The 21,211-nt window shown below is 42.7% G+C and overlaps 1 protein-coding gene across 1 annotated transcript in view; it reads right to left on the bottom strand.

The window, feature by feature from the left end:
• The window catches only part of GAD1 (glutamate decarboxylase 1), a 118,110-nt gene that overhangs the window by 92,221 nt on the left and 4,678 nt on the right, over positions 1-21,211 (bottom strand). Inside the window, exon 2 of the mRNA XM_068122444.2 lies at positions 18,998-19,057. Coding sequence (XP_067978545.1) covers positions 18,998-19,057 — 60 coding nt within the window. The remainder of the gene's footprint in view (positions 1-18,997; positions 19,058-21,211) is intronic.

Here is a 21,211-nt window from a genome sequence, read left to right as displayed (position 1 = left end):
GAACGGCACTTGGTAGAGAGAACACCTCTGCCAAGCTGAACAGTTTATGTTTCGTATCCCATTGATAGGTCGGATCTGGATTCGGACCTGAACCAAAATCTAATCGGCTTGTTCTTGTCACTGAACCAACTCATCCACCAAGTTTCGTCCAAATCCGTCCATAACCTTTTTGAGATATCGTGCTATGTATCGGTTTTAGCCCAATCACTCAATGGTGAAGAATTACTTTTAAAATTCTACTAGCCGGATCCGAATCTGGATCTTCACCAAAATGTAATCATTTCGTCCTTGTCACATACATGACCTCTCTGCCAAATTTCGTCCAAAATCCGTCTTCAACTTTTTGAGATATCGTGTTCACAGACAGACAAACAAACAAACGGAAAATTGTTCAAGTTACGATGAAAAAGGTGTTTTTGTTAATTAGGTCACAATCTGAAAAAAGTAGATCAAAGAAACTAATCAAATATCAGGTGCACAACTTCAATGCAGGTACACTAATAGAATGCAAGAACATCTTGGAATGCCAAGTGGGCTTTAAGATTCCGCAAATTGGCAAAATTGAGCGACAACAACAACAAAAAAATGTTTGTTTTTTTCAGACTGCCATTTGACCTTGATCTTTATCCCAGAAGGGTATGACGTCAATTAAGCAAAGATGCACCTTCCTCTAGGCCTTGGGCCTAGGCTATCTAATGAGGGGCAATGACGTCCTGATCGCACAAATATTAGTCGAGTGATGGTGTAAATGTTAAAATATATATAATTTGGTCATGACCATAAAAAATAAGTCAAGGTTAAAAATATCAACCTCGCAGACTTTGTATTCCCATTATTGATGCACAATTTCATCCTCAACATCACAGACAGCTCCGAGATACAGCTCGGACATTGGCAGAAAAAAACACCACAACTGATGGGTTAGTTCACAAAGAGGTCTAAGAAACTCTGGAGTAACATTAAAAATTGGAGGCACTAATTGTAGAAATAAACCCTTCAACAGGTATAAGCCTCCCCCTATCCTATATTTTTTATGCCTTTGCTGACGAAGTCGCCGGAGGAATTATGTTTTCAGGTTGTCTGTCTGGCCATCCGTCCGTCCGTGATAGGTTTTCGTTACCGCGATAACTTGAGAACAGCTGAATGGATTGAAATTAAAACTTGGTACAGGTGTGTATAATAATGTAAACAGGAACTGATTAAATTTTGGGGTCAAGAGGTCAAAGATCAGAGGTCATGTCAGGTAGAAATGTGATAACCTGAGAACATCTGAATGGATTAAAGAAAAAACTTGGTACAAGTATTATAATGACGTAAAAATGTGGGCGGAGGCATATCGGTCGACGTCGTGACATCGTGAAAGTGCCGTTCCAGTTTATTATGTAAGACACAAAAATTGCAGATGGCCGACAAACATGCTAAAATGTCAATTTTCTCAGGTTCTACGAGTTGTAAGAACGCCAAATTGGTATCAAAATATGGGTTATTGAAGCCACTGAATCAGATTTGTCGCAATGCAACACCACAAGTATATATCTAACATTGCATGTAACTTAATTGCGAAATGGCTATTTATGCACAATATTCCAATAGACATGTACTTGTATCGAACAGCTCGCTGCATCATTTGTCAGCAAGTCATCTCTGATCCAATGAAATTCCCATTGCGGAGTACCGGATCAAATCGTAATAAGACAGATGCCGACACATCATTTCTGGCAAATGTACAACAGTTCCGGGACAATGATGCACTCCCAACTAAACTCTATATTTTGGGGATGATGAAAGTGCTGACAATTTTGCAGCTCGTGCATCTTGACACAAATCCTATCATTTGGAATTTAACAAATCTAAGCTGATGAAAGTCGCAACTGTAAGGATGAATCAGAGTAGCTGCATCTGCATTGTGCAGCGTGGAGGACACAGGCAATAAGCAGTTCAGGACTTCCTCAAGAATGCACAAGAAGATGGCATCCGCTATATCAATGACACAATCAAGAGGAATAATCCAGCCCTACTCAGGAAACCTCAGCCCAAGGCACCATCAATACAGGGGAAGAAGAATAAAGTACTTCAGAACAATGTGGCACTTTTTGGCCAGTTGTACATCTCCATGCAGAGTTAGGATGGTGATTTGAGGGAATGATTTTCCCATGAGATACAGTCCATCCCAGCTTCCCTCGAAAATTTTGGTAAGCTCCATTTGTCTGGCACAAAGAGTGGACTGCTGAAATGTCTTGAACAGCCGGGACAACCGGAGCCATCTAAAACTAATGACGCCTGCAAAGTGCTGGAAGGTGCTGTCATTGTTCACTGCCTGCTCACTACTGGCATCATCACCTTCAATAAATATGCAGACAAGGTGTTTCTTCCTTACCTACAGAAGCAAATGCAGGATGCCATAAGGTTGGATGTTGTGTGGGACACCCTTCCTTGGAGTAAAACATTTGCCAGTTGGGATCCTGACAGTTTGAAGGAGTCTACCCAGGAAAAGAGATGGAAAGCGGTGAGCAGAGAGGTGTTGGGTCAGACCATGCTGCCAGGAAATTGGAAGGACTTCATCTGTGACCCACAAAACAAGAGGAAACTGTATGCTTTTCTGACCTCCCAGATGACAGAATTCATCTGTTCACCAGGAAAGAGCTGAGTACATAACATCAGATGAATCTGTGGCATCCATAGGTACAAAGAGTCCCATACCAAACTGCAATCATGAGGAAGCTAACACAAGGGTTGTGGTTCATCTACTGCATGCACTGGAACAGGGAAGGAAGACTGTCCCAGTATGTACTGTGGACATGAGTGTTGTAATTATCCTTGCTGGTGCATTCCACAATCTGGCAGTGACTCCACCTTTGGCTGACAGCTGGGCGGCATTTGGCATGGGCAAGAATTACAGATTATCAAGAATTACATCAATGTCCTCTGTACCAGCCTATGGGATGTAAGATCGCAAGCGCTACCAGTGTTCCATGCAATATCTGACTGCAATACCAAATCGGCCTTCAAGGGCAATAAGTCAGTCTGGCAGGCCTATGAAGAGGTCACAGAGACATTCATGTATCTGAATATCACCCCCTTTGATGTCCTAAATGTAGACTGTGATAATTTAAAGAAGCTTGAGAGGCTGACTGGCAACCTGCATGACAAAACCAGTCCTTTGAACGCTGTCAATGAGACAAGGAAGGAACTCTTCTGCCTGAATAATCTATCCATGGGCAGAATGGGTGGTGTCGCAAGCTGGAATCGGGATAACTAGTACACAGACAACAAATGGTTCATTCTCCACAGGAAACTGCCTGGGCCAAGGTGTGAGGATCATGGTTGCCAGTTTGGATGACAATCCAGAGGTCTCCAGTGCATGCACTTAATCAACTGTTCCAGCAAAGGAGACTGTTCCAAGTGCAAATGTGACAAAGCCAGTCTTAACATTTTGCAATAGCAAATGTAATTACCCTGCGCACACAAAGCGAAAAGCTGGGTTAAGCAATTGGGTGATGACTCTCTGTCCGTCTGTCTGTAAAGGTCAGTTTATGATCGAGGAACAACTTAATTTCAACTGAATGTTATATTTTGAACATGAATTGGAAGCAAGAATCGGAAAACAAATTTGCCGTTGTACAGTACTTTATCTCTGAATTCGTCCTGACCGTACATGTGCAGAAAGGAGTGAGATCATTCTTAAGCAGTGAAGTCACTTCAAGATTGAGCTATGTCCATCATGTATGAGGAAGAATAACCTTTCTCACCCACCGTGTTTAATGCTAAAGGTTTCTAAAGGGTAATTCTAAAGGGTTTCGTTCATTTATAGGCTTTGTCTATTTCATATTAAAAATGTCAAAATGAACCACTTCAAGGTGAAAAATGAACACGGGTGCCATTTTTTTTTTTTTAACTATTTCTGCCCGTATGGCAGTCAAACGAAATTGAAAATTATTCCAAACAGGAAACTTACTGTTTTTAACGACTTCATAAAAGACACAAACAACAGGCACGAATAACTAATGGAACATGTTAGAAAGGGTGGTGTAATTGACACTGCATCAACGGTGGTAAAATGATGGTAAATTCCAGAATTTTTTGATTTATACGACTTCTACAAAATGTATTTTATTTAAAATTAAATTATATACTTGAACTCTGTTAGTAGAACACAAATTGCCTTCTTGTCACTTCCAAAATCCTTCCGTTTTGCAGTAAATGCTAAATAAGGTGGTGTATAAAACTACTTCAATTGTGGTAAACTTCCAGAATTTTTAACGATCTTTCAAATTATTGATTTATTAAATTTGAAGTGTATATACAAGACACTGCGTGAGGTGTTGTGTTCCATGAAGTCTCTAGTTAATACAGCCATCCCAGACACTGAGAACATAGCATATGTGACATCACAGAGACACTGAGGACATTAAATATGCTTTGGATTGCAATATATATAAATAATAATAACCACCTTTAGAGGCCATTTTTCCCCACAAAGCGGGGGTTGGCCTTTTTCGGGAACCGTGGTTGTTGTTGTTTTTTGGTCCCCTTTTTGAAGCAATGTTTTACGGCCGGATGTCCTTCCTGACGCCAACCCTTTTTGCCACCTTTAACGACAAACAGGGAATTACCAGTGAACTGGTACTCAATTAGCCGACCTCGGAAGGGTCGGCAGGCTGAGTCAACCCCCCTGGCGTTAATTCAGTGATCGACCGGGATTCGAACTCAGGATCCTAGGATCCTAAGCCGGCACCCTAGCCGCTAGCCCAACACCAGGGTCAAAATGCTTTGGATTGCAATACTGAGAGAAAATTAGAACTGATGCCCCACACAACCTGAATGGGTTTTATATTCTTAAATAATCTAGTGCCAATAGTACCTTAATATCTAGTGCCAAAATCTAGTGCTTTCATAGCCCCTGTGACAGTTGGGGACACAACAATCACTAACATGTACAAACCACCTCAGGTAGAGTGGATCCTTCTCCAGCACTACCCATTACTTCTCCTTGTGAAGTTCATGCTGGAGACTCTTCATGGGGATGGAGATGTACTTTAGATGACGAGGCAGGTGAACAATTGGTGGCGTGGGCCTCTGATGGTGATCGCTATCTCCTTTAGGATGTCAATCAACCGGGCACTTTCCTTTCATGTAGATGGAGGAATGACTACAATCCACACCTCTGTTTTGTATCCAGGGATGGTAATGGAACCATCTTCATGCATCTCATAAGATCCTTCCACACTTCACACAGCCAACAATGTCCAGCATTAAATCCACATTGGAATTGAGGTTCCCTTGTTACATCCAAACCTAAGGTCTCCTGGAATTTTCAGAAAGCCAACTGGGAGGTTTTGACAAGTTGAGGAGCAGATCACCAGACTCAGCCCTGTCCCAAAAAGCGATAGCAGCTTCTGCAAGATCCTGATAAATGCAGCCAAAAACTACATCCCTCATGGTTTTTGCAAATGTTACACACTTTGTTGGTTTCTTGAAACTGACCAACTCCTTAAACAGTATGAAGCTTCTGGGGATCCAGATGTTGCATCTGAGCTCTTGTAATCCCTGAATATGACCAGATGACAAATGTGGCAGGAGACCCATCTAGCTATCAGCTCATATCTCTATGTAAGACACAAGTTGTTTGAGTGTGTCCTTTGGCCAGGCTCTGTCCACTGGTAGAGCTAAACCTTCCCAAGGAACAAGCTAGCTTCAGACCTGGTAAGAGCTGTGTTGATCATGTACTTGCACTTACCACCCCCATTGAGACTGGCTACCAATGCTCACTCAAGACGAGTGTTGCACTAATCTACCTTTCATCAGCGTATGATACGATATGATGTCATAGTCTTCTGCTGAAAGCTGCCAGACTTTCCCAGTGCAAATCCACAAAGCGTGTCCATTCTTCTATGCTCAGCAATCAAAGATGTGGGGTATCACTCAGAGAGCAAACAAGTTCCAAAAGGATTCTGAATGATGGTCTTCCCCAAGGGTCTGTCTTAGCTGCAATCCTCTTCAATATACATGTGAGCATCATTCCTTGTACCACCTCCAGATAGTTTGCCTATGCAGATGATCTTGCCCTTGATAATGAAGCAATCAACCTTGAAGATCTCGGCATTACCCTGTGTCAGGACATAAAGGTAAAGGAGCAATATTCGAGATTTCCTTTTGCGGCAAACCAGTCAAGCATCAACAGTTCCTTGGAATCACCCTTCATTGCAGCCTCACATTCCACCAACACCTAAAACAGGTCACAAAAAAGATCAAGACCAAGGTAAACATCATCTGGAAACAAGAAGACACCAGCTGAACTTAATGTGCACACACTCTTCACTGCTAGCCTTGCTCTTGTGACCTCTTCAGCAGAATACTGTTCTCCTGTTTAGGCAGAGAGCAGCCAAATAAAACACTGATGGAGATGATCAGTGGTACACTGAAATCAATACCCGTGCAGAAGCCTGGTGTTGACTTAACGATTTGAGTTGGCTCGCTTGAAATCTTTGGGTCCTGTCGTTCGTTTGAGCCCCTGTCGTGCCGTTGAATTAGCACAGGGTGGGTTGACTCAGCCTGTCATCCTTCTGAGGTTGGCAAAATTGGTACCAGCTTATTGGTAATGGGGGCACTGCATCAGCGGCACAGCCTTTCCCCCAAAAATGATGCAGCCAAGCAGACGCAGGCTGCAAACGAACCACCGCAAACAGCTGGGCAGTGGCTCCCAGTCCCGTCTAACATCCCACCCCCTGATGTGCACAGGAAGGCAAGAATGCCGAGAGAGTTTGACTGCATGAAAGCCAACCCAGAGCTTCCATTCCATGAAGACTTGGAGACTCTCTGCTCACCTTCACTCCTTTATTCCTCTTTTCTCCCACCTCTGGAACAAACTCCCTCACTCTCTTCAATCCTACTCCTCCCTCCAGGTCTTCAAAACAGCTGTTCACCACCATCTCTTATCTTCCCCCATCCAAAACCTTCATCTTCTCTATCCCCGCTAATTCACCGCAGATCCACTTTTTTGAAATACCGACTTCTTTCCTGGAAGTCCTTGCAGTGTCCTTGTGTTTTATACTTCTCCCCCCTCTCCTCCCCACAAGCCCTCTCCCTCCCACAGATCTCCCGATGTCCCTGCTCTCAAATGTTGTGTTTGTGTGCTTCCCCATCTCTCCCCATATTGTCTACCGCTCCCCTTATTATATGTTGTATGTGTCTGTTTTTTGTTTTTTTTTGTCATTAATGTTAGCTCTTCCACGAGCCTCGATCTTGTATACAAAAAAAAATCTACTAAATATGTGACAAGTCGCGCAAACCCTTCTGGAGTTCTACAAATGTTTTGATTTATGCGGGGTTCAACACAAAGGACAAGTGGCACAATCTCTGGACAGACAGCAATATTGCTAAAAAAAAAAGAACGAGTGAATGATCTGACAGAAGAGCCTACAGGTTTTGATCTCCCTCGGAAACAGTGGTCTGCGCTCAACAGGATTCGTACTCTCCATGCAGGGACATCACACCACCTCCACAAATGGATTTTCAAAGATTGACTTGGGGCTTTGACTTGGCCATTCCAGAAACCTCCATTTCTTTCTTTTCAGCCATTCCTTGGTGGATTTACTGGTATGTTTAGGGTCATTGTCATGTTGCAAGGTCCACCTTCGGTTGAGCTTCAACTTTCCGACAGATGGCCTCACATTATCCTCAAGCACCCTCTGGTACAATGAAGAATTCATAGTGGATTCTATGATGGTGAGCTGCCCAGACCCTGATGCAGCAAAGCTGCCCCAAACCATAATATTTACACCACCATGCTTTACAGTTGGTATCAGGTTCTTGTGGTCAAATGCTGTCTTTGGCTTTCGCCAAACATGTCTTCTGGTACTGTGGCCAAATAGCTCTACCTTTGTCTCATCTGTCCAGAGCACATTGATCCAGAAGTGCTCGTCTTTGCCTAGGTGTTCATTGGCAAACTTCAGTCTTGCCCTGATGTTCTTTCTGGACAGTAAAGGTTTCCTCCTGGCATACCTCCCATGTAGATCAAATTTGTGCAGCCTCTTGCTAATGATAGACTCGTGCACTTTGACATCAACAGTGGCAAGAGATACCTGTAGGTCCTGTGATGACATTCTGGGGTTATTAGAGACTTCTTTCAGCATCTTGCGGTGTGCTCTCGGGCTGAACTTGCTGGGGCGGCCTGGCTTGAACAAGTTGGCAGTTGTTTGGAATCTTCTCCACTTGCAGATGATCTTCCGGACAGTCGAATGATTGATTTCAAATTGTTTGGAGATCTTTTTAAATCCCTTCCCAGACTCGTAGGCATCTATAACCTTCTTTCTGAAGGCCTCAGAGAGCTCTTTTGATCTCGGCATTGTGACGCCGCACACTTCAACAACAAAGAGCAAACCAAACGAAATGTCTGAGGTTTAATTAAGAAAGGTTCCTCCAAGATCCTCTCTAATGATGTTCTAATCATTTGCATCTGAGCTGGTGCACCTGATTCTAATTTTAGGTTTTTGAAGTGGTGATAATTGTAGGGGTGTACTTACTTTTTCCACATGCGAAATTTGCATTTATGTTTATTTAAATTATACAATGGACTACAAAATGTAAATGTTTCATGGTATTTGTTATATTATATCACCTTTATCTTTCAATATTGTTGAAATGATGATCAAATAGCTGTATGTTGAAATATGTTGAAAAAGTCAAAACGTTACATGGGGTGTACTTACTTTTTCACGTGACTGTATATATTGTTGCGGATCTCCCGAAGCCCATAGATGTACAGAGGGGGGGGGGGGGGGGTTAAACCTCTTTTCCCCTTCGGGTCTTCGTGTCCACGAGGCCGAGTCGCCACTCCCGTAGCGAGCGCGGGAAAGGGTATCGGGTCGATTCCACACGTACCTTTGGTACCCACGCTGCCACGAAAACGGGGACCGGACCTCGCACAAGCCACGCTAATCGAATACGCCGAGCGGTTTGCGTATCACGTGACTCATGCCATTACTTTTATTGAACCCGATTCGAGCGGTTTTATTCGTGCGATGCTTGGCGAATAGTTGGAACTGACGGGGACGATCAAATAGAAGGAAGAACAGGTTTATTTAGTTATACAGGGCGAAGAGACACAGAGCAGGCACTTAAGCAGTCTTAACTTATTCCCCAGACACGGGCCCACTCACTCATGCAGGGAAAAGGAGGAAGGACAAGTTCGCGCTCCAAACACGTCCTGGCACCGTTCACTCAAGACAGCTCGCCCGGCGTTAGGGTGCATCAAACGCCCCTATGTCAAGAAAACAATCTGTCCCCAATTTTATTTTGTTCCAGTCATAAAATAAAGTTCCTATGCAAAATTTGGTAAGGTTTTGATATCATCTTCTGGGTCCACCTCAGCAAATTAGATTTTGAGTCGGTAGTATCAGAGTCAGAAATTTGACACGCAGCTGTTTTGAGGCCCATAAATAAAAATGAAAGGATTGACCGATTGCTACATACAATAGCTCTTTGGAAAGGTATTATTGTGCTCTGTAGCAATATATAATCATCATAGGGATAGGGATATAATTCACTTATACACAAATAGTCAAAATCATGATTTTATTGGTATAATCATATGTCTTATAGATACCAGAATGATATAATTTTTATTACAGTAGAATCATATATACACAATCTTAGCATTTATCATCTTAATATGAGTACATCTGACTATGGATGAACATGAAAATAGAAACAAAACAAAGATACTGTAGTTTTCATGGATATTTCTGACAGTTTAGTCTTGAGCTGCTCGCTTTCGAAGATTCGGTTTCTCCTTGCGGTTGTGCTCAACAACTTGTAGCACATTTTGGTAGTGGTCTTCACTTCTGGCTGCTGAAAGGAAGTCAGAGCTAAGCTTAACTCCCCTTTCTGCAGAGTCATTCACCACATTCAAGGCTTCAACATTAGTCCATGATGTCTGGTAGGCTGCAGAGTTCGTCCATTCTTGAACATCGGTAACTAGAAATGCCCAGTCAAGCTTCAGATGATGAAATAGGTACCATGAATCTGGTTTAACAAAATCAGCCAGAGTGGTCTTCTCAGTCAAGTCATCAGGAAATCTGGGCTTTCCAAACCCAGTACCAAACCGTCCTTGTGGGTTGGTTACTGGAAAATCTGGCTGAACCTCCAGAAGTCTGTCTGCCAGAGCACGGCGATGGTCATGAGGAACAACTGAGCTGAAGAGGGCAAGTGGAACCATCTCTTCTGTGAGGTACCAGAGATGTCGTTTGAAGGCTTTCAGGGCACTTCTTGAGATTCCAGCATTGACAGCTTCATACTGTTTCAGTTTGGAGATGAGCTGCAGGTCATTCCATGGGGCATCGGTGACAGAGGTACATGTCATCCACCAGGAGCTGTATACTAGAGTGACAAACGTGACAAATTATCTGATCTTTGGCACTTGTTTTTCTGTGGTAATTGTACCTGCTGGAAGATCAGCGATTTGTTTTTCGAAGAGACATAATTTGATTGAGTAGAGGAGCTTCGCCATCCATCTGGCTTTATGCAGTGCACCAGGACGCTTGAAGGTTATTTTATGTTCAGCTACTTCACCATCAAGGAATACAGTACACAGGTCAACAAATTCCAAATAATCATCACGTCTTAGATATTGCTCGGTGTGACAGAGTCTGAGAACATTATTTTGCCAGTCACTTGTCAAACTTGTTGCTGCTTCATTTAGTTGAGATGGATCAAATCGTGAAAGTGGTTCATTGAATGTGTGTGGAAACATTTCAAAGTTCTTGCGAAACCTTGAGAAGAGGAAGATATCTGGTGACTTAGATGCTTCAACTTTAAGATCAGTAAAAATGTGCATAAGAATGACTTCACCAATGTGGTGTCTGCAGCCTGACCACAGAAGAGCTTTGTTAAGCCGTTGTTGAATTGTTACACAAGCTGCACTGATGTGGCCGGTGTTAGATGCAGTTGTGTCAAATGTCAAGTTGACAACATTCTCTTGGCAGTTCCATGATTCAAGTAGGTTATTAGTCAGCTGAGCAATTATATCTCCAGATTTACGGTCTGTTCCAGGCTTGTAGGATGGAACACCCAGCAGCTTCATATCAGTTTAACCCAAAAGCACAGCCAGGCGTTCTTCAAAAGTGTTTTGGTTAGTTAAGCATGGAAGCAGCTTTCCGTCCCAGTGCAACGTAGCAAGCTTCGGAGGTATCCATTTGTCCTTACAGGTAGTAGCAATATGCTGTCCAATTTTGCGTCTTGATTTATCTGCTGTAGCATATGATGTTGACACCTTCGCTACATCCCCTCCTGTTTCTTCAATAAGAGCTTCTGTGAAAGCAGCCTGTTGGGTTGGTGTCATCTTCATCCTTGTTGCCAGTGAAACAAGACTGGGCCTCTTCAGGATGTCATGTGGAATGAAAACTGATGTGCCAGGTCTAACTAAACGATGATGACTTCTTGAGGTTGTTGGTGTGCTTGTTGAAGGTCCAAGAGTTACTTCTTCATCACTGTTACTAATATTATACACAGTGGTTGTAGTATTTATGTTGAACTCCAGCTCCATACTTGCTCGCCTCTCTGATTCTTTTTCCTCGCGGTTCACTTTACGCTGCATCTTATCTGCCAACAGTTTATCTTGGCAGCCAAATGTTGCACAGCGATCTGTCTTCATAGATTCCAGGAATGCTAAGTCTTCAGGATTCTTGATGTGAGAACTAGCATCATTGGGCCACAAGGGAAATGTCTCCATAAATTTCATCTCCATTTGATTCACCTTTGTGATGCTTGCTGGAGTTGTTCTTCGGTTGATAGGGATTGATCTAAGCTTGGAATTATCATCTGCAAGTTTGATAATTTTCTCAATAGCCTTGCGTTCAGAGATGATAGGAATATTAGCCTTGCCATAAAATGGTGTCACTTTCTGCAGTACAAGCTTTGCTGATTCCCACCGAGAGCGTCGTTCAAGTTTGCCATCTTCCGTGTGCCACATGAAACAACGTAGTACTTGTAAACAAGTTGGAAGTCTGGTGCCATTGATCTGGGAATCTTGTTCAGTTATGGCACTTCCAAGACCAAACACCTTGGTGGACTCTCTTGTTGCAACAGATGCTTTCTTTACTGTGCCATCCATTGTTTTATCTGAAAGAAAAAGGTAGTATTAGTAACAATAATGTCATTTCATAATTATGTACAACAAATAAATCAATTATCCAATTTTATTAGAGTATAGCCTAATAATTGTTTTAATCATCTTGTCTAGTTAAAAGATCTCTGTAAAGACAAGATGACTACAACATTCAGGATATTCTTTAATTTATATATTATATTTTAAAAATACTCTTCATTTAGCTTTATATCCATATTTTGAAAAAAATCATTATTTTGACTATTTGTATATAAATGAATTGTATCCATATCCCTATGATGATGATATATTGCTACAGAGCACAATAATACCTTTACAAAGAGTTATTATATGTAGCAATCAGTCAATCCTTTCATTTTTATTTATGGGCCTCAAAACAGCTGCGTGTCAAATTTCCAACTCTGATACCACCGACTCAAAATATGAAATGGTGAGGTGGACCCAGAAGATGATGTCCAAACCTTACCAAATTTTGCATAGCAACTTTATTTTATGATTGGAACAAAATAAAATTTGGGACAGATCAATCCAACATCTTTTTAAAAATAGTTGGGCGTTTGATGCACCCTACCCGGCGTGGCCCTCGGTTGTTCACGGCACGTATGCTGGAAGCGCAGGCAGGGAGATCGGGCGTCTGTGGCCCAGAATGGATTGTCTCCACAGGCACGATTAACACAGGCAGCAGCAGAGCGCAGGGCACAGGGCACGGGGCACGGGGAGAGTTCGTGTACAAAGGGGAGGCTTATAACAAGCAATTCAATCCACTCGTGGCTGCAATGTCTCTTTGATCTCCGACTCAACCACCACGAATTTCCCAGCTCTGTCTCACTCTCTCTCTGACTCGTTCTCACAACGCTCTCTGATACTCCGACTCTGTCTGACGCGGGGCAGGGTTTTATGGCCCTGCCCCAGAGTCTTACCCGAATGTTCCAAGCCCCTCCTCTCATTGCAGTTGTGAGCCACTCCCCTTGAGCTCCGATTGGCTGCTTGCTGCTTACCGGCCACTCCCCCTGCAGCTCCTCCCTTCGGCCTTGCCAGACCTGTTCCAGGCCGAGCACATGGCATTCCAGCCCAAAGAACACCTAACTCACTGGCCTGCTCAACGCAAACTAACACAGGAAAGGAGACCACGCTTACATTTACTAAGAAATAACTGAACTACAGCGAGGCTACATGTTGTGTGTGGTGCAACTACCTACGAGGCGGGGTCATCCTTTATTCACAAAACCGCAACAATATATATATATATATATATATATATATATATATATATATATATCCACTGCAACTAAAGTCCTGTGCAAGACCAATTTGAAACCAAAAACATTCATTGTAAAATATGAGTTCCCTCAAAAGGAACTTCAATGAAGAAGGAGGTCATTAGGCCCATCAAAGCCTGTGCTATGATGAAACATTAGGCCCTCCAAAGCCTGCGCTATGATTGCCACCCTATGGTTGTTTGTCTGTGCTCTATCCTTATAAATGCTGTGTCAAGCAAGGAAGCGGCAAGTACTCAACAGTACCCTGGCTGCTGGTTTTTAGGTCTTTGGTATGACTCGGTCTGGGTTCGTTCTAACCATGACATCATCCTAGTCCGGCCTTCACTCTCCCTCTCCGCCACCCCGTGAGGCTGGCCACAAAGCACAATGTTTTATTGCCGTTTGCAACGCTCTTAAATTCATACTTGCTGTCATCTTATTGACCTCCATGACACCTTGATCAAAATGAAGGGCTATACAGTATACATTATAATCCCTTGAGTGTAACTTATCTCTCAGTGTTTTTGGAATCACATATTGGAAAATGTCCAGGCCTACGCGTAAGATGGCCAAGGCATCGGGTTCATGTTACTGGTGTCCATCTGCTTAAGGTGGACGATTGTTCCGCATTTTTTTTATTGTGGGTCTGCCTGAGAGGGCTTGTTGTTGTTGCTGTTGTTGTTTTATGTGAAGCTTGTCGCTGCTGGTTGCATCATTTTCTGGAAGGCTGTGCCATTGGTGCAGTGCCCCTGCTCCCAGTAAGCTGTTACACATTTGGCCTAACTGGCTCAGTTAACCCACCTGGTGCTCATTCAACGAAATGACTGGGCCGAGAGAGGGCCTTGATCGACATCTTTGTCAACTTTATGACATACGTCAAGGAGGAGCCCCTTGCCTATAATATGCTGTGAACATTGCTTGTGCATATACTTACGAGGAAACATACGCAGAAAGAGGCCATTCACAAATTCCATACAGGGAAAGCAAGATGTTTATCTTTGCCATGGATCTCGCCCATTTGGTCAATAATGGGTGTGCCGAATCAACAACCCATCTTACTATAATTCACCAGATGTCCATCCGTCCGTTCGAAGGTACCGCAAAAACGGCTGAACCGATCGTAACGATATTTTGGGTGGTTATTCCTGGGACCCCTGGGAGTAAAATAGGCTATATTGTTTTTCCAACTTTTCCCAATTTTCCAAGTTTTCCAATTTTTCCAAACACGATGGAATAATATTTACCGATATGAACAGTGATGTGGCTTTTGTTGAAATTCTACAAATACTGTTTATTCTACGTACCAGGAGAGAGTAGATCGACTCCTGACGAACTCTTCCTATATAAACGTTCGGCTCCGAAGTAACACGGCAGCGTGTGCAAAGCGACTGAGAAACAGGTGTAGCGGCCGCTTCCGTGTTACAGATTGGGTGCGCACTCTTCACACAAAAACATGCGACTGAGAAAGACGTGTAGCGGCCGCTTCCGTTTTGCAGAATTCAATCTTTTTTCAAGATGGGCGCCATGTACTGTTTAAATTTTGATGATTTGCGTGTGATATGATTCAACGGATGTTTATATGAATCGTTTAAAATTAAAAAAACTTTCAATTTCTGATATTTTGCCTTTTCATTTGGGCTTCCCAATTGAAGCCTCGCCCATAGGGTGGGTACCGTTGCTAGTTAACTTAATCGATCAATTAACTAACCCCATTCTCATACTTTTACCTTAACCTCACTTATAACTGCACATCGGATTTTTATGTGAAAAAATAAAAAAATATTTTTTCACATAAAACGGCTTTTTTGCACGCAAAAAAATTATTTTGCTATTTTCGGAGAAAAAAAATTTTCGCCCTTTTTCGGGAAAAATAAAATAAAATGCCCTTTTTGGTCGAAAATGTCTGGCAACGCTAAAAAAAATTAGGGAACTTTTCGAAATTTTTAACTGCAATCGAAATTTTTAACTGCGATCGATCTCAAAAACAAAACGTTGCGTCCACTTGTGTGCGTTGCGTCCCCAGCGTGTACAGCAGTGAGGCGGTGTACTACAGTGAGAGAGTGTACACAAAGTGTGAACAAGTCTCCTATCAAGATGAGTGCTGCTCTTCGTGACAAGTGGCTGAAGGAATTCAACGCTGGCGGCGATGGGGCCACCTTCAAGTACGTGTCGAGTGACACGGCTTTCTGTCGAGCTTGTGAAAAGACTTTCCGGGGCGAAGCAGAAGTCTGAGCTGGCCCAACATGTCCGAGGAGACCGCCACAAGAGCAACTTGGCCTTGAAGAAGAAGAGGACGGTCACGCAAGCCACCATGGAGGACTTTGGTGGCGGAAAGAGGCACAAGTGCGACGTCGTGGCTCAGGAGCTGTGCCAGGCCATGCTGGCCGCTGGCATCCCATGGTCGAAATTGGAAAACCCTGCCCTCCGGTCGTTCCTGGAGAAGCACATCACTCTCCAGATCCCCGATGAAAGCTGGATTCGAAAGCACTACCTCGACAAGTGCTACGACGAGGCCTTGGCGGGGATCCGTGCCGACCTCGGAGAGCAGCCCATCTGGGTGTCCGTCGACGAGACGACCGATTCGGCAGGTCGATATGTGGCCAACATCATCGCGGGACGCTTGTCCAAGGAGGGGTACTTTCGTCCCCACCTCGTCCAGTGCATGTTTCTGGAGAAGACCAACTCCGGGGAGATCGTGCGCGCAGTCAATGACACGCTGCGCTATCTTTGGCCTGATTTCAAGCCGGAGTGCCTCAAGGTCCTCGTCAGCGACGCCGCGGCCTATATGATCAAGGCCGGCCATGCCCTGAAGGAACTCTTCCCGGACTTGCTGCATGTGACTTGCGTTGCCCACGCGCTACACCGTGTCTGCGAGACAGTCCGAGAAATGTTCAAGGACGTCAACGACCTGATTGCCACGACGAAGAAGGTGTTCGTCAAAGCCCCGTCGCGTGTTGTCCTTTGGAAGGAGCAGCAGCCCAATCTTTCTCTCCCCCCGGAGCCCATTCTGACTCGGTGGGGGATGTGGATCGACGCCGCGGTGTTTTACGCCGAGCACTTCGAGGCCGTCAAGGACATTGTGGACCAGCTGAACGATGACGACGTGATGGCAATCCGGAGTGCCAAGGACCTGTTCGGAAAGGCGGACATCAATCTCAGTTTGGTCTTCTTAAATGCCCACGTGTCGTTCATCCCGAAGATCCTTAAGCAGCTGGAGGAGGCCGGCATGGAGCTGGCCAAGGCCTTCCAGCTCCTTGATCAGGCCAAGGAGGAGCTCGAAAAGATCCGAGGCTGCCGTAAGGAGATCCTGCTCACCAAGTTCAAGGCGGTGCTGCAGCACAATCCCGACATTGGTGTGCTGAGGACAGTGGCTTTGATCCTGGATGGAGATCAGCACGGATCTGAGGTTGGTGTGCCAGCTGGAGTCAAGCTTGCCGACATCCCCCTCTTGAGGTACTGCCCCATCGTCAGCGTCGACGTGGAAAGGTCCTTCTCCGTCTACAGAAACGTCCTCACCGACCGCCGACACTGCCTCACCAAGGAGAACATTACCAAGATAATGATTTCAAACACCTACTTTAACCGTTCCTAAAAGGGTCTTGTCAATTTCTTCTAGTCCTCTACTTATCAAACAATGCGGTTGCAATAAAGGTACCTGAACGTCATTTTTTACCTGTTTACTAGCCCAGAGTGCTTAATGTTGTGCAGGAAAAAGCTTACCATTTTTTGTTCTTTTTTTGACTGATTTCTGAAAAACTTGGTAATAATAAAAAATGAATAAAATGGGGGAAAAAAATATTTCGGGATTTTTTCACATAAAAAAAACAAAATCCGCTTTTCAAAACATAAAAGGCCTATTTTCTTAACATAAAAATCCGTAGTCTACTTATAACATCCACGTCCATTTATATAATTATATAAACACACGTATCTCGTTTAATCTGGAACACAATGACCGACTCATTTCGAGATACCACATGAACTTAACATCCACAAGTTGAATGCAGACGCGGGATAGCCGGCTTTACGACCCATCCGATCACCGGTGTGTTCCGAAATGGATCGATCTCTGCCAGCATTGCACCAGGATGGTAGTTGCAGTAGCATATAACACCATAGGAGGAAAACACCAATTATCAAATAGCTCACAGGTGACTCGACCAGGTGAGAAATATTGCACCATCTCTCAACCTAAAAGACTTGCCAATTTCCATCTATGTACAAATAAGCGAGTTCGAATCCGCTTCAGGTTGAAACCCTAAGTTTAAATGAATTGCATTCACCATTAAAACTCATTGGTGTGTGTGTGTGTGTGTGTGTGTGTGTGTGTGTGTGTGTGTGTGTGTGTGTGTGTGTGTGTGTGTGTGTGTGTGTGTGTGTGTGTGTGTGTGTGTGTGTGTAGATAGAGATCGAGAGAGAGAGGTGACACCACATAACCAATTGCTAGTCTCAATCGCAATAAATAATATCTTGTATGACCTCTAAAGAAGAAACCGGAGTGATAGATGTTGAGCAAAACATGCAGATCGCCTGTGGTGGGACAGATTGCTTTTCTATTTTTATAAGTGTATCATATATTGAAGCATTCAATATAGCGATTGCGTGGACAAGTTCGTGCACCGGCTCGCTCTGACGATCGGCCACATAATCGGCACCAAGGACAGCACCTGGTGCTCTATACGCGAGACCGTCCGCATGGACGGAGCTGTACGGATGAGATTAGGTGGTCGGCCATTTTCCATTTAAAACCACGCACTTGTTAGGCCGCGATAACGTGGAGCCCGCTTACAAGTCGAGCGTTATCGCTTTCCAGCACAATAAACACGGTACGAGCAAAGAAGATGAACTTTCCCAACAAGGCAATGCATCCTCGCCTTTCCGTTTTATCCCATAATTAACGTCGATCTATATTTTTGGTGTTGCTCTTTCAACCGATTGTCTGTCCCTCCTCTTGCGCGTCACGTCCCCTTCAGTAGGTAATTGTGGGACATCGACCGCCTCGACAAATTTGTCTTGGTTGCCTTTGATAGGTATTTTAATTTCGAGCTACAGTACAAATGCATCTTTCCTCAAAGTGAATCTGACCTTGATGGGCATCAGCAACTTGTCAAACGTCATCATGAATATGGACCGTCATCGCGTCATATCTATCTGAGCACGTCATAATTGCGCTATGACGTCATGCGGATGTGGAGATACATGTACATCGTTCTGCGCACAGTAATTATGTCTTACTAAATGTCTCATCACATTGGAGCCCCAGATACAGTTGGAAAGAGAGTGCTGTTACTGTTAGAGCTGCACAATCACGCACACTCAAAGTTCACCGTCATCTACATGCACAGATACCTCCCATATTGTGGTATTTTAATAAAATAGATACTTTACATGTTTTTTTCCAGCTTTAACCCATGACTTCCTGGTGTAAGATAAGCAAAAGACCCATACATGACCGCTCCGTCATCTATGAATGGACTTTCAAAGAGTCGTGAGCATTGAGGTGCCCACACATCCCCTTCACATCAACACTCATGCACCGTTCAATCAAGGCAGGTGCTCATGTTAAACAAACAATCAAACAAATATATAAAGCACGTTGCACGCAATTCCATACCGCAAAGCTTCATTCCGAGCTTCACCGTGCAGTCGTGCGCCACGCCGTACCAGTCGTACTCTGGATAGGGATGTACGGGATGCCACGAATGAGTGCAGCGGGATTGGGGATGGGGTGTGTGGAGAGGAGAGGTGGGAAGGGTGGAGGGTGTGGGGTGGGAAAAGGGGAAGAAGAAGAAAAAGCATTTTGCAAAAGAAAAAAGCGCTTTTTAATAATGTCCGACGTCGCCCCTGCCGGATCCGGGTCTGCTTCACTGGAGCGCGACGCAGGTCGCCGTTAATGTCCCTCCACCTGTGCATCCCGATTATTTGCGATACATTCAAGGAAGGACGAAATTCTGTGATCGAATAATTTAATTCATCCTACACCTCGATGTAATTATTACATCATGAACATTTATATCTATACTCAATAAAAAGGAGCAAAAGTGAAGAAGCTCAGTCGAACACCTCTTTGTTCAAGATTGCAAGTTCGACTGCAAACAATAATAATATACCTCGATTATGATATTATATTTTGCTTATTCGGATATAAATAACTCTACTGCATTAGATATCAGGAGACGTGTAGCCTTGAACTGAATTATATTTACCACATGATTTATACCACCTTAAATCCACCGACACACACCGACATCAGCAAATGAAACCCAAGACGTGATGACTTGTTCGATCGATCATGTGATTCGTGAGATGGATTAATCAGAGGGGAAATGAAACGAATCAAAATCAGAGTTGTAAATGTTTTTAACTTTCACTTCCCTTTTTAGACAGAAATTCTCACCAAATAATTGGATATCACATTTTCTACAATAAATGGGTATTGATTATGTTTGTATACCTGGTACTGTTTATCACCAAATCATTGGATATCATATTTTCTACAATAAATGGGTATTGATTATGTTTGTATACCTGGTACTGTTTATCACCAAATCAATGGATATCACATTTTGTATAATAAATGGTTATTGATTATGTTTGGATACCTGGTACTGTTTATCACCAAATAATTGGATATCACATTTTCTACAATAAATGGGTATTGATTATGTTTGTATACCTGGTACTGTTTCTCACCAAATCATTGGATATCACATTTTGTATAATAAATGGGTATTGATTATGTTTGTATACCTGGTACTGTTTATCACCAAATCATTGGATATCACATTTTGTATAATAAATGGGTATTGATTATGTTTGTATACCTGGTACTGTTTATCACCAAATAATTGGATATCACATTTTCTACAATAAATGGTTATTGATTATGTTTGTATACCTGGTACTGTTTATCACCAAATCATTGGATATCACATTTTGTATAATAAATGGGTATTGATTATGTTTTAATACGTGGTACTGTTTCTCACCAAATCATTGGATATCACATTTTGTAAAATAAATGGGTATTGATTATGTTTGTATACCTGGTACTGTTTATCACCAAATCATTGGATATCACATTTTGTATAATAAATGGGTATTGATTATGTTTGTATACCTGGTACTGTTTATCACCAAATAATTGGATATCACATTTTCTACAATAAATGGTTATTGATTATGTTTGTATACCTGGTACTGTTTATCACCAAATCATTGGATATCACATTTTGTATAATAAATGGGTATTGATTATGTTTTAATACGTGGTACTGTTTATCACCAAATCATTGGATATCACATTTTGTATAATAAATGGATATTGATTATGTTTGTATACCTGGTACTGTTTCTCACCAAATCATTGGATATCACATTTTGTATAATAAATGGGTATTGATTATGTTTGTATACCTGGTACTGTTTCTCACCAAATCATTGGATATCACATTTTGTATAATAAATGGGTATTGATTATGTTTGTATACCTGGTACTGTTTATCACCAAATCATTGGATATCACATTTTCTATAATAAATGGGTATTGATTATGTTTGTATACCTGGTACTGTTTATCACCAAATCATTGGATATCACATTTTCTATAATAAATAGGTATTGATTATGTTTGTATACCTGGTACTGTTTATCACCAAATCATTAATTATCACATTTTCTATAATAAATGGGTATTGATTATGTTTGTATACCTGGTACTGTTTATCACCAAATCATTGCATATCACATTTTGTATAATAAATGGGTATTGATTATGTTTGTATACCTGGTGCTGTTTATCACCAAATCATTGGATATCACATTTTGT

The sequence above is a fragment of the Myxine glutinosa genome, chromosome 7 (assembly GCF_964187855.1).
Source record: "Myxine glutinosa chromosome 7, kmMyxGlut1.1, whole genome shotgun sequence".
Taxonomy (NCBI): Eukaryota; Metazoa; Chordata; class Myxini; order Myxiniformes; family Myxinidae; genus Myxine; species Myxine glutinosa.
Note: the sequence above shows the minus strand (reverse complement) of the source record. Positions and strands in the feature narration are given on the sequence as shown.